Genomic DNA, 14728 nt, shown 5'->3' on the forward strand with positions numbered 1-14728 from the left:
TCCTGGTAAAAGGATTTTGCTTCCCCACCAGAATGAGACAAAGCATGGTCATTTGTAGCTGCCGATGTGTAGCTTGACAGAGAAATATGTGTTTGTTGTCAGCCACTGAGAGTTTGAGTTTGTTTCTGCATCAAGGCCGACTAAGACAGTGAGTGAGCACACACACAAATATTAAAAATTTAATATAGGAAAACAGGTCGATATGGAGAGATGTAGTGAATCCAGCTTATTTCTATGTATATGCAGCTTAAAGGGGAAGTAGGACGAATAAACTGATGCTGGAGCCAGATTGTCTGAGTCAAAGTCAAAACGCCAGCTGTGGGCCTCGGGCATGTTTCTTAATGCTTCCATACTCAATAGCCTCAAATACAAAATAAGGATGATAATAATAATACATCTCTCATAAGAATGCTGTTGGAATTATTCGCAGGGCTGAAGTATGCAGCGATACTCCCCTAATGGTACCATGAGGATCATAAGTCACAATAATGAACCAAATAAACAGGGACCAGGTTGTTCATTATCCCTGAAATCTTGGACTTCCAAGCTCATTTCATCTACATTTCACCTGTTTCTTATTTCTCAGCATCTCATTTGTATCACTGTTAAATAAGGTTAATACTACTATCTTCTTTAGTATTGCTGTATTAAATGAGATAATGTATTTTTTTAAGTCAGTAATTTATATTTAAGAAAACAAGCACTTTAAAATAGCACTTTACATTTAGAGAAAACTGTACTCTTCATTGAACTTTTACTATTCTTTATGCTTCTGGAATGCTGTGAATTTTAAATCGATTAACTCTCTTTTTAATCCATTTACAAATAAATGAAAATGGGAACAACAACAACTTTAATGTATATTAAAACATTTGCTTCACAAGCTATTAGGCTAAATACAATCGTATTTTACTGAAAATCCCATATATACAAATACTTTCTTGTTCAAAACTTGAGAAAACTTTTATCATTAACTCCTTTATTCCCCCCATTCAGCTGGATTATTCAGCTTGTTATTTCTTGTCTAGCACTCTTTACAATTATTCAACACCAAAATAAAACCAAAAGTTCACAGTGTGAATCGGTTGCGTGAGAAAAAAGAGAAAAAAAGAGCCCGCGAGTGTTTATAAATATGACTCAAGAGTATGACCAATGATGTGTGGATGTGTGGAGAAAGAGGAAAAGGGAATTGCAGGACAGAAAAGACCAAGCTATTTTTAGGTAGATATTTTATGCTGGTATGAGGAAGAGACGGAAACTTTCTCTTTCCTTGTATGATCCTAACGTGGAAAAGATTAAAGACTGGTGACTGTAAAGACAGTGATTACGGGATGGAAAAACCATCTTCTCTCTGATGTCTCATTTCTCTGCATGTAAAGATAGAAACAATAACACAGACTATGAGTAGAGCAGATGAGTTTGAAAAGAGTATTTGAAAAGAATGCAGTGGGCAAAAAAATCATTGCTCCACAAATTATAGCAACGTGCCAGAACTGTGTCCTGTTACAACTCTGCATGTGCTTACTGTTCGACACCACAGACTTCAGATTTCCATAGACAAATTTATGGTAAATTTATATAGGACTAACTAAAGCGATTTTCTGTAGAGATAAAAATGTGATAATATCCTTCGAAGTGATACTTTGTAAAATGTTTATGCATTTTTGAGTACTAAAACATCTCAAAATCCAGGAAAAACAATCTAAATAACATAGAACTGTATTCAAACTATAGTGTGAATGGCAAATATATGCCATTTTATTTATTTATACATATAAATATATATTTATAAATACATAGATATATTTATACCTATCTGTAATAAATTAGCTTTTCTCTATAGGAAATGTTTTTTCTTTGTAATTATGTTAAGGATCCAGGATTATCTGGGTGAGTTATAAATCCGATGACAAAAGTCCTTATGAGACATAAATGTCCTTAGAAGAAGACAAACTCATAGAGAAGGCTATATAAAGACAGAGACTGAGATTAGAGTTACACAGAGACAAGCCAGGGAAAGCCTGGAGCTACCAGAAGCTGGAAAAGACAAGGAAAAATTCTCCCATAGAGCCTCTGGAGGGTCTGTGGCCCTGAGGGCACTCTGATTTTGATTTCTGGCTTCCAGAAATGTATTCTTCCACAGTTCTTGAATATGAAGACTCTGGCTTATTTCCATGATTAACATTAAAGACAGATCCTGTTAGAGTTCTCCTTGAATATACCCTAATGGTAAACTAAATTTGCATGACCATATCTAAGTTATTAAATGGTTAACAAAAAGGAATGATAAAATGAAATACAGAGCTGCTTTTCTTAAATCAATTTATAAGAATACTACTTAGAATAATGAAGCTTTTTATATCTGGACTATTTATTAGGCTTTGCGTCTACTAATCTAAAAAAAACAAAACAAATTCTCCAGTATCACTGATGTCGACGTCATCAACTTTCAAGTGGTTGCCTTCATCAAAAGCCACGATGTCCATCCTTCTATTTCTCCCTGACAAAATTTGAGATTTAACTATTACTTGTGACAATTTTACATCAATAATTGTGAAATAATGTTAATGGTTCTAATAGTTTGCCCAGCATTTATACCCTATTCTTTGATTACAAATGAGATCCATATTTCAGTCTCAAGTATATGATATTATTCACTCTTTACTCAACTTAATAAAATCATATCGCATATATCTAGTTATTACATTGGATTTTCTTTTCTGCTAATAAGACTTTATGTAGCTTTCTCATCAATTTTTGAACCTCATTTTACTAAAATAAGTAACCCACTTTAACATTAAGATATAATATGTTTATCAATTTAAACATTATATTTGAGTAATCTTTTAGATATATGGAGAAATGGATTTTTCATAATGGCAATCTTAAAAACATTCATAAGTTTAGAAAAGTACTTTCAATATTCCAAGTCAGCCTGAAAATTCAGTTCATTTTCACTTTGAACTTTCTGCTGTATATTTCTGAAGAAAAGAAAATATACATAACACATTACAATTTCCTTTATATATAGTCTCTGAAAATACAGTTCACTATTTCCAGAGCAATAGGTTTTATGCTATACAAAACCAAAATAGAAGGAGATATATCCATGTGAGGAAGAAAAGTGGGATGGAAGGAATTGACAAAATGATTCTAAAGAAGCGCATCTATGAGAATGCACAGCTGGAAATGTCTATAGGTTTATAGTGATTATACACTCTCTAAGATAGTAAACATAAATTGAAGCTAATCGGTGTGGTATTTGGATAAGAACTGTCAGATTGTCAGATGGGCCATTGGAATATAAAGGTTAAACACAAAACAGAGTCCGGTGTTCTATAATAAAATACATAATAATAAAATCATCACAAATAACGTTAAAAATTCTTGTGGAATTATGTTATTACATACTCAATATATTTAAAAAGATTAATGCGTTAAAATATTTAAAAGAATATCATAAAAAGAAAACTATCAATCCGTATGTAACTAATTTTGATAAGAAGTACAAATTTCGTGAGTAAAACCAATGAAGGGAATCGCTACAAAAATATTTAAAACATTAAAATCATCAGAAAATTCCCAATACAAATACCTCATTTGATCATATTTGCAAAAATAAGGCAAACTTTAGTACTTTTAAGATATAAAATGTTTATTAGTAAGTAGCAGCAAAACTAATAATTTAAAGTAATTTAAAAACATGAGTTTACAATATGCATGACAAACAAGCAAAAAAAGAAAATCGAAACAAAAATGTTTTCCTTTTCTTTCTGTCATATTGTAAATTTTTTAACTTTGTTTTTAATATATTTTTCATGCCAGCAAAGCGATATAAAACAAGGGCTCACATCTACAATCTGATACAGTATTCTAAAATGGTACAGTGTTTTTGGAAAGCAATCTGGAAATATTTACTGAAAGTCATAAACTAATACATAGCTAAGAAAATAATAAAAAGTGTGAGTAAGGATTCACGTGCAAGGATGAGCATTAGAGAAAAAAGTGACAATAGAGTAGTAATCTAAAAGTTGAAAATAGAGCACTGTTAAATAAATTCTCACATATCCACATATAGGAACAGCATAGGAAATGCTCAAAATATAATTTTAACTAGAAAGACATAGAATGAAAAACTACATGGCCCTAGTGCACTCACACATGCATGTGCACATGCACACACACCAAAAGGGTAAAAAAAAAAAAAAAAAAAAGCCAGAACATTAGCAGCTGTTATCTATGACTAGCAGAAGCGCTTGATGTATATTCCAATATTTCAAATTTTTTACAATGAGTATATATTCTTCTTAATTAGAAATAATGAATCGAAGTACATTGAAAAACTAACAAAGCACGATGGGTTTTTTTTAGAGGTACAAAGTGATATTCTAAAACCTTCTTCCAATATTAAGTCACTGAGGTAGTGGAACTTTGAATCATATGTAAAATGATGGCTTTGATATTTTACACTCCCAAGAGTGAGGTGAATACCAGAATCATTGCACTTCCAGAAATTGCTTCCCAGCTATCATCTAAGAGTCATCCACTGAAAGTCGCCTCCACATTGCCCCTCATAGGTCATCGAATCCTGCGCTTGGTTTTCGCAGTCACCTGCCCCGATGCGGTGCCCCGTTATCCTATATTTGGATTACAGTAAATCCTTCGTAATTTTAATCTTTTGCCCTCTATTCTCCACTGTCAGATTAATCATCCTAAAATTTCAATTCCACGAAGTCATTTTTCTGCCAGAAACCCTTCACCGATTCTCTCTTTCCTATCATCCAGTCTTACATTCTCCTAAACTCCTCCTAATGGCGCTTAGTGTCTGTTACTTTTCGTCGGATCACTCCAGGTCCTCAGCTATGTTCGCTGCCAGCTCTGTGCCATCGCCACCTTGTCCCTGCTCCTCTACCTACTCCAGGACATCTAGCTATTCTTATACAGATCTCCTACAATATTCATACTTATATGAACCCAAATAACTACCTAGCAGTTAGTTTTGCTATAATGTTATGGAGATCGAGAACCATGTTTTACCATTAACTTCTGCGCACGGCACAGAGCACAGAAACAAATACGTGTGAAATGTGGACAAAGGAGACAGTGAGCGGAAGGGAAAGAGCATTCAATTCTCATTCTGGAGCCTTGGGTCCCATCCGGCTTGACAACTTCTTAACTAGCGCTTGCCTCGCCAGGTCCTAGGCTGGGATCTTTACACCCACTGTCTTAATTAATTTCTCGATGTGATGAGATCACTTTCTCACCTATTCCTTTTTCTCTGCCTGCATACCACTAATTGCCTCAAAGAAAGACGAAATATGAAGCATTTTTCAAATATGAGGTTCTATATATATATTAATGAGTTATAACCATTATTAGTCTTGAGAGCGGTTTCATCATAGTGTAACAGAAAGGAAACCAGATATCAGAGGACCTGGGTTATCGCTGATTCTTCCCAGTTTGGGAGATGATGGACCATTTTGCTTAATCTCAACGAGTTTCTGTTTCTTAATCTACGACACAGAAACAATGACTCTATCTCTCTTATAGCGTTTTATTCATTCGCCCACAAAAAATGTCCTACGTACTCACATTTTGACTGGCACTTATGAGGGAATTAGAACCAAATTGATTAAAACAAAAGAAACACACATACATACAAGATAGTGCTCTAGTCCTCAAGGAGTTCACAGACAGTGGAAGCGATAGAGAGGTAAATTAATAGACAACACACCATGAAGACTGCTGTATTAGTAGCATTTACCAATCCTGCGTACTGAAACTATACCTATCGAGGTCAAGAAAGATAGCATTTGAGGTGTGTTTAAAGAAAGTTTGAGGTGTTCCCAGGTGGAGGGAAGAAAATCAGTCACGGCTTCACCTGGGTGAGGCCACACAGCAGCCCTGCAGTCTTTGCATAATGCCTACTTAGAACTTCCTCTGATTTCTTCACAGAAGCAGACTTTTATTCTCTCTATGCCCCTGGGTCCACCACCTCCATCTTCTCGCTCTCAAAAGATAACGTTGACTCCTAATTCCTATAAAAGTTAGAAGTCATCAAATGTTCTTAACTTCCCTTCTCCACACCTAACAACGAAGCTCATGCCATGGCCATTATCTCCTCCCTTCCTTCTTTCCCCAATACAGACATTTCTATACTACTCACCACCTGTATTTTTAGATCTCCTTTCCATCCCTCACTCTTGTAACCTTGCAAAGGATATGACTCTATCATATGTGTCATCTCTCCATCCTCCAATAACACCTTCATTAATGACTCCTAGCCATTGGCATTTAAACAAAAACATGCTTGAGTTTTTTCTATTAACAACCCACCCCTCTGTGCACACACACGATTTTCCTCTTTTCCATATCCTCTTGCAGATGTAGTCCATCTCCTTCTTCCCTGTACAGTCTATAGAGTTGTCCCCGTTTTCTTAACTTCCACTCTTTTCTCCAATCACAGCAGCATGATTTCCACCCTGACAACCCTACTGAAACTGTTCTTGTCCATTTCACCGTAGACTCCCTTCTTAAATATCTTCAGTTGCTTTTCACAATACTGCTCACTTCCTTGGTTTCATCCTTTTCCACTGATATTGTTCTTGGATCTTCAAGATATTATTCCATGTCTTCTGTTCTCACAGTATACTTTCCTCAAACATGGTTTTAATAATCTTTTACCTGTTTAACTCCCAAATCTCAGCCTAATTTCCTTCCTAAACTTCAGATCCATTACCTCATTCTTGTCCTGGTCAGAACTGTAAACTTTAAGGTGATATCTACAAGGCATGCAAGAGAAGGTGGTAGATAATGAAATGCTATATAAATTCTCCTTACCTTGAACGGAGGACTAGAGTCACTTGGTCTTGCAGAAAAGTCAAAGGAGATGATGAGATCAACTCCCCTCTGAGGTCTCAGGATCAAGGGATAAGGTAGGTTAAATGTGAGGCCACTGTCTACTACGTGAATCTTTTTACTTTTGACATCCAGAGGCTCATATATTTGCTCAAATTCATCAGGATCTTTCAAATGGAAAAATAAATAAATTAAACAATTACTGACTATTATTTAGAGTATAAAAATATCTGTTCTGTAACTTTGTGGGATAGAATTCCATATGGCTAGGCCCTCAGGTTTTGGAGACAAACAGAGCTGGACTCGAGTACAGCTTTAGCACTGTACGTGAATTTTTGTCTTTAACTCTTAGTTTCTTCATTTGTAATATCGGGGTAAAAAAAAAAAAAACCTAGCAAATAAGGCTGCTCCGAGGATTAAGTAAGACAACACTCAGAAAGTATTCAGCTCAGGTACTAGTATCAGCTCTAAGCCATGCATCCCAATCCCTTCTTTAGCATTACCTCACATAGCACAGGTCTTTCCCGGTTTAAAAATATGTCCTTACACATCATCTTCTTTAAGTCTCACAAGAGACACGTAAGATAGAGGATATGTATAAATGGAGGATAAAACAAATTTAGTTCATCTCTAAAATGACACAGCGGAGAGTGGCAGATTCTGAATGGGTCACACACCGCATCTCTCTAGGTGATGGGCGTCCAAGACAATAATTCCGCCAACACATTTAGCCAACAGGTGTCGTCTGCACTCTCAGGCACTCTCCTAGGTGCTAAAAAGACTTGTACAAACTCTGTTCTAGTAGAGATTATACTCTGAGTAACTGCTGATAAATTAGTAAACAAATACATAAAAGATAGTCCAGGCAGTGATAAATGCATGAAGAAAATAAGAGGGTAATATAAAACAGAGTAACTTCAGTTGCATAGTCAGGATAGAACTCAATGAGAAGGACACCATGAGCTGAGACCAGATTCATAATACAGAACTGGCCATCTGAAGATTGGGAGGCAATTTTTCCAGGATGGGGGAAAAACTAGACCAAAGGCCTAAGGCAGAATAAAGCTTCATTTATTCTGTGTGGTTACAGCATGGTAGGAGGGTGGAATTAAGATGCCAAGGGATCTCAGAGGAAGCAGGGCCTGGAAATTATCAGTTTTATGAAAAAAATAATATTGAGAACAGGCCGCTCCTCCCATTTATATGTGGTGCTCCTAATTCAATTTCTAGGAAAAAGGAGTGTGATCAGAATTGACTCAACTCAACCTTAAGAACATGACCTGTATTGGTTTTGACTAGTTCCCTTTTCCTCACACTTGTTGCCACCTGTTCTGGTGGGAAGAAGGCTGGCAGAGTTCAAGAGGGAGGTCTATGACAATAGACTAGAGTGGCGTTCATATTAGACGTGCGTTATGACTTCTGGGCAAGCTTTTAAATTTCATTTGGCAAGCACTTTCGTAGAGGAAACAACGAAAACGAGAGGGTCAGGCCAACCTGTGTTTACAGAAGCACCTATGATGTGAAGTTAACATCTATCATCCAGGAAAATATTCGGCACATAGGAGGAAACCACTGCATGTTCGTTTCCTCTGTATATTTCTAAATAAGAATGATACTGACTATACTTTTTCTCATAGTCAATTTTAGTATTACATTTAAGAGCAAGAGATCAGAAAGGTAAATGTCTAAACTTTTACTGTCCAATTAAATCCACAATCCTTATCATCACTAAAAGCTAAACTTAAAACACCAATTAGAAAATTAGCCATGAAATGTATTCGATATGATTTGGAACAGTACTGACTTACACTTGGATTCAGTCACTTAAAAGAAACCACTAATATCTTAAGTTTTGACAGTTAACAGAGTCATGTGTTTTCTCATATCTATCAAAATTTCTCATCTCTAAAATACTGAATAACAAATGAATGTTAATAAACATATAGTGGTGATATTTATGAATAAAGAAAAAGGTTTACAGCTGAAGTTACTTGTATTTCCCAGAATAGCAGAAGGAAGTGAGGAAAGGCGTAAATAAATAATCTTAAATGAAAAACAAATTAGCTAAAAAAAAAAAAAATGCTGCGGGGGACTGTGTTTAGAAAAGAGTAAGGCCACGTGACTGAATGAAAAGACAGGCCAAGTTTAAAAAAAAATCCAAGGTGAATGCCTATGCCAGTGATGAGAAAGAAGGGATATTATTTTTTTCAATAATTATCTTCAGGTTTATTCTCTTTTCTTATCAAGTATCTATGGATTATAAAAACAATGTACTTTGCCTGAGTCAAGATTCTAAATTTCTATCACCACAGAACCTGAAACTTAAAGAACTGCAGAACTGAAATAAATAAATAAATACATAAATAAATAAATAAGATTGAATCTGATTTTAATATTTATTCCTTTGAAATTTTCATTTAAAATTTACATATGTGAAATTTTTAATGGTAAAATATTGTCTTTGTCTTATATTAGTTTTTAAATATTGTACTAAGAAGCCAAAATCCATTATTTGGGTGCTTTCATTTTTTATAAAAGCAGCTTCATTTATTTTGAGTGTCCATAGTATATTTATCATCTTCATAAAACTCGTACAGGAGGTATTATCACTGTCATTTTAAAGGTAAGAAAACTGAGGCCCAAAGAGGTCCAGTTCCACAGAGGTACTAAAAGTCAAGATTCTAAGCCAAGTTCACAAAATCTAAGCCCTATGCACAGTGTCACACTGTTACTTAAGAAAGTGGCATGGCCGTAAAAGGTTTAAAATGAATAACTTAAAAAGGAATAAATGCAATGTACAGAGGATATCTACACATGCATCTATCAGTTATTAACACCACATTAATGTGTGTATTTTCTCACAAATAAACAAAAAATTAAAAACGCATTAATAGAAATAAATTTTTACATGCAGTGTTTTCAAAATAAAGGATTATCATTGTATAATCATTTATATTGTTATATACATTACAGTAAAGTATAATTCACAAATGTTTTTATTTGGCTTTATAAACTTAATGCTTTTTGACATTTAGCTAAAAGATTAACCCAAAACAGACAATTCTTCTCATATTCTATTTGATTTTCCCCTTCTCATCATAAAGCTGTAGTCTCCTTTTTTTTTTTTTTCCTTTTTAAATCCAAAATTTCATTTGAGAGAAATTATTGTGTGGATCAATTTCCAGTTCTGGCATGTAGCTAAACATCAAGGTTCCAATCTTCCAGGTAAACTGACGGTCGTGTTTCTTACTTATCTCAAAGCACATAGTTTTGCAAGATATTAACAGATGTCCTATGTACAAAATAAGAGTTCCACAATCAAATAGGTTTGAGAAATTTAAGATTCAACTGTTTAAAGTAACAGGCAATTATATTGTGTGTCTCTTATTCTCCTTACTACGCCTTGGACTAACAGCACTTTTTAATGAAGATGCTACTTAATCCTCACATCGGTATCACTACTATTTCTATTTTATAAGTGTACTTGGAGGAAACAGTGAAGACCGTTGAATCTTCACTAACCTACAGTTCCAGGATCAGTCAGAGTTACTGGTTTTAGTTTTACTCTACTTTTCTCTTATCTTTAACTGAGGCTTATGCTAAGTAACTGCTCAGGAGTGTCCAGCCAATAAATTGTCCAGCCAGGATCCCAATGTAAGCCAGTCTGCCTTTAAAGTACTATACCTGAGGCACCTTTAAGTATGACTTCTCATGCTCATTAGAGTACCCACTGTGTGTTGAAGAGGGGGATGCAGTTCTTAGTTTTCCAAATTTACCTGAACTTGAATCCAATTTATTGCATAATATCTACTAAAATGTCACAGAGACTGAAAATGCCATTATGAAATAATACCCTCCCATAACTTAAACATACATGATTTCCAGACCTGTGAATGAGTAATCCATATTTTTTACAGGTATGGAAATATGCTGTTTTATAATTATGACCACTTCCTTAAAGCAGTTCAGCTGTGGATATTTGTGATGGTCCTTTTCTAAATATATCACACAGATTCAATTTACGACACACAAATATTTGGATGTTTGTGTTTTGAACTCTGGCCTAACAGAACTCATGTCTCAATTTCTTATTCCAGATGGTGTATGTCACAGTAAATAGTATAACTACAAAAGTAAACAAGAAAGAAGTTACGTAACTAATGAACAGCTTTGCCCAAATTAGTTTTTATAGGTATAGGACTATTGTGAAGTAAACAAATGAGGGGAATTTTGTCATCTTATTATTTCTCTTGTTTTCAAAAGATTGTCTGCAAGGTATAGAAATAGGCACAAAAATGTGCAGTAAATTTTTCTCATTTTACATTGAGAGGTTGTTTTACTGCTAGAATACTCATGTTTTAATCAGTATACACAAAATCATCGTAGGGTAAACTGAAATGTAAGATTTTTTCAACATAATATCTAGAATAGATAAAAATCTCAATTCTCTTTTGGCATAGGGGTGCAAAAATAAAAGAGAAATACCTTAATGTCTTAATTAAATTATGTTTTTTTTTTTGCTGTACAATAAGTAGGAGTTTTAATAAAGACTCTTTAAACTAAGATGATCACAGTTTATGATAAATCTTTTAATTTTTCATTCCACACACATGATAATCTTAAAACTTGGAAAGAGATAAATACCAGAGGGTGATAAATAAGGTCTGTCTTAGTAAGGTTAGTGTCTAAAAATCACTTATTAGTGTAGTAAATTCATTCTAAAATGCAGCCATTTTTAGCAATATCAGTCTGTAAATAATAAATTTGAATAAAGTTGACACTGATCAAACTAGATTTTTGATTAAAATCTATATGCTACATACATTTTTTGTCGGATAAATGTGAAGTGAGTAAAATAGAATTTTAATGAGATACACACTAAGATATAAAATTTAAAAATTTTTTCCAAAGATCTTTAATCTAAAACAATTTTAGTTAAAACATTTCAAAATATCTCAACAAATCTGAAACTAAAATTTAACTAAAAATGCTGTATTTTATCTAGCAATCCTAACAATTTTGAATCTACATAAAATATTGCAAAACTACCAGGAAGTTGTTAAAATGTAGAGAGCAGAACACTTGCTATGCAAACCACAGAAGCAGCTTTGCGGGGTGATGTGATCAAAGCAATAACGCAAAACAGATGGAATCAAGTAAACACAAAGGAAAGTTCCATTTTTACATCAGCAAGACAATGACTAATAAAACTAAGGGCTAGGAGGAAATGTAGCAGAAGGAAAAGGCTTCTGAGCAATGTCCGGAGGCCTGTCTCAATTCTGGCTCAGTTGAGTAATTTTAGGCCAAGATGATAACTATCTTCCATGATCTTTCTTTCCTATCTAGTAAAATAACTAAAAATTATTTTCAACTCTAAATACTGTAGGAAGCTAAGTTGTTTTTTAAAAGCTCATTCATTATTATTCATCCATAAAGCCTATGTTTCTAAAGACACATTTAATTGATATTGTAATGGACATAAATGTAATCTTGGAACACAACACGAGAAAACTAACGTCATTGATGTAATGTCAACTGTTTTTTTTTTTTTAATTTTTTAAATGAATTTAAAAATGGACTTTGAATTGATCACAAACAGACTTTCATGACAGTTCATATAATAGGGTTTGGATCGAAGGTATCTAACCAGGCAGAAACTCATATCCTAGACTTTGACGCCATAAGAATAAGGCAAGGTACAATGAGTTTCTACTCCTCTTGTTTGAAAAACAAGGGTAAATTTTGCTTTTGCAATTTCCCTTAAGCTCGAGCAACACATAAAAACAGCACTACCTAAGTCATGTCTTAATTTTCACAAGTATTGTATAGATACGACGATTAAATGAAGAGTAGTAGAAAGTTTGTTTGGAAAAATTCCGTTTAAGTTTTTAGAGCATCCTATCAACATCCTTAAGCGGAAATGACATTTGGGAAGTTAAGGGAAGAACGATGGTATGATGAAGTAGAAAAATTTAGGATGACAGGATCATTACAAGAAAGATTATTATGTGTTGATTAGTCACCAAGATAAATTCAACTTTTAATTCGAAACATGTATGAACTAAAGAATAAGGGAATTAATTGTTCTTTGGAATTCAGCTAAGTGGCAATCCTGAAAGTGAGTGGGTTCTTACAAGTGGCCTTAAAAGAATTAACTAACATTGCTGAGAACTGGAGGGCTGGATTCAGCATCCTGGTGGATACTGCAGACTGTGAGCCCCCGCCACTCCACCCCCAGGCTGCATGCCTTACTGCCCTGCTCTACAGACAGGCTCAGGACCACGGTGCCCGACTCCCTTACAGCTCCAAGTCTGGTTCTGCTGAGACCTGTCCTTTTCCAAGGAGAAATGCCCACGTAAGTGGTGAGGGAGGAAATGAGGTAGAGGCCTTTAAGTTTCTGCTATTTCTACTGCCAAGCACGATGTGGGGCATTCGTGGGAGTGATCCCGAAGTGGTTTTGAAACCATTTTTGGAAGCTCGGCCTGAAGCTCACTCCTCTAAGCCTTGGAATAACTTCGTAAACATCTAATTCCCTATTTTAAATCCCTTCCAGTTAAACAAGGGAACAAGGATCTAAAGTCCCTCTCCGTATTTCAATGAAAAATTTTTATGCCAATATGACTATGCCATCTTCTGTCCAATGTATTTTTTTCTCAAAACACAGTAATTCAAAGTCTTTCACATATTAAATGCATGTGTTGTATTTTTTTTGTACTTGAGTATAAATAATAACTAAAATTTGTCTCCACAGAGAAGGAAGAAAGATCTCCCAAACTAGCTTCCATGAATTATATTTCGTGTACTTACCTGCTACAGCTGCATCAAGTTCATCTTCATCCAAGGACTCCTGTGTGGTGAAGTCTCTGAAAGGAGACAGTGGATAAGATGTATTGAGATTCAAGCCCAGCATGAAGTTGTGAACCTTCCCAGCACGTCCTTCTCTGGTATTGAATAGAGCTGAATCGCTCATCAAGGCCATTATCATACGATGGACCCAACTTGCTTGATTATCATTTTGATAGTCTCTTTCGGCATCTTCATTTTCAGTGCCTAAGGAAAAAGAAAGATCATTCATTATACAGATTCTAAAATTTATTTTTAAAAAAAAAGATCTTTGGGCGATTGAGAGTTAAAATGAACAAAAGCTCTATGGCTTTTGATTTTAAAATGTTTATTTGCATAAGTTAATACAGTAAATATTTGTTAGTCATTCTTGTTCTTAAACTGTTCTTACTTTACTGTTTACCTACAGTTAGTCTAAAGGTTGTAGTCTCGATGACGTCACTTTGTCTATTCTTAGATTTCCAGGCAAACTTTGCTTTTCTGCTTTCTCCCCTTCCCTATCCTTTACTTCTTTTGTCCTGTCAATACACATACAATACACAAACACAGACACACATACACACGGAAAGTCCAAGTACCTAATCCTATCCACTTCATTACATTTCCTTCCCTACCCTGCTTAATAAACTTCCAGAAATTATGCAGACTGAGAACAGACAACTAAAGGATTCAACATATATTTCCTGCTCAATAAACGCTCTATGAACATTTCATCCCCGCTTATCAAGTTTGGAGTTTAAAACCCTTGTGATTGAAATATTTGCTTTGAAATATTTTAAAATTCAGCAATTTCTAAGACAAGCAGTTTTAAATGACATTTCCCTTAAAACCTATGTGTTTGTCACTGCTACTGGGAAGCTATGTTGTTTAGCTAGTTAGAGTCCTGTCTCCACAGTTAGACTGCCTCCATCCCAATCCTCTCCCCACTGTTTACGAATTAGTTAACCCTTCTTGGCCTTCATTTCCTCATCAGGAAACCTCATAAGGCTATCGTGAGGATGAACTGAGTTAGGGCATTCAGGTAAAT

At 34.7% G+C, this 14728-nt stretch overlaps 1 protein-coding gene across 3 annotated transcripts in view; it reads right to left on the bottom strand.

The window, feature by feature from the left end:
• The window catches only part of PLA2G4A (phospholipase A2 group IVA), a 235663-nt gene that overhangs the window by 7794 nt on the left and 213141 nt on the right, over positions 1–14728 (bottom strand). For all 3 annotated transcript variants that reach the window (XM_036234504.1, XM_036234506.1, XM_036234505.1), the window contains exons 14-15: positions 13666–13908; positions 6841–7025 (exon numbers count right to left, since the gene is read on the bottom strand). In XM_036234504.1, the coding sequence (XP_036090397.1) occupies positions 6841–7025; positions 13666–13908 (428 nt within the window). The remainder of the gene's footprint in view (positions 1–6840; positions 7026–13665; positions 13909–14728) is intronic.

The sequence above is a fragment of the Rousettus aegyptiacus genome, unplaced genomic scaffold (genome assembly GCF_014176215.1).
Source record: "Rousettus aegyptiacus isolate mRouAeg1 unplaced genomic scaffold, mRouAeg1.p scaffold_m13_p_17, whole genome shotgun sequence".
Classification (NCBI taxonomy): Eukaryota; Metazoa; Chordata; class Mammalia; order Chiroptera; family Pteropodidae; genus Rousettus; species Rousettus aegyptiacus.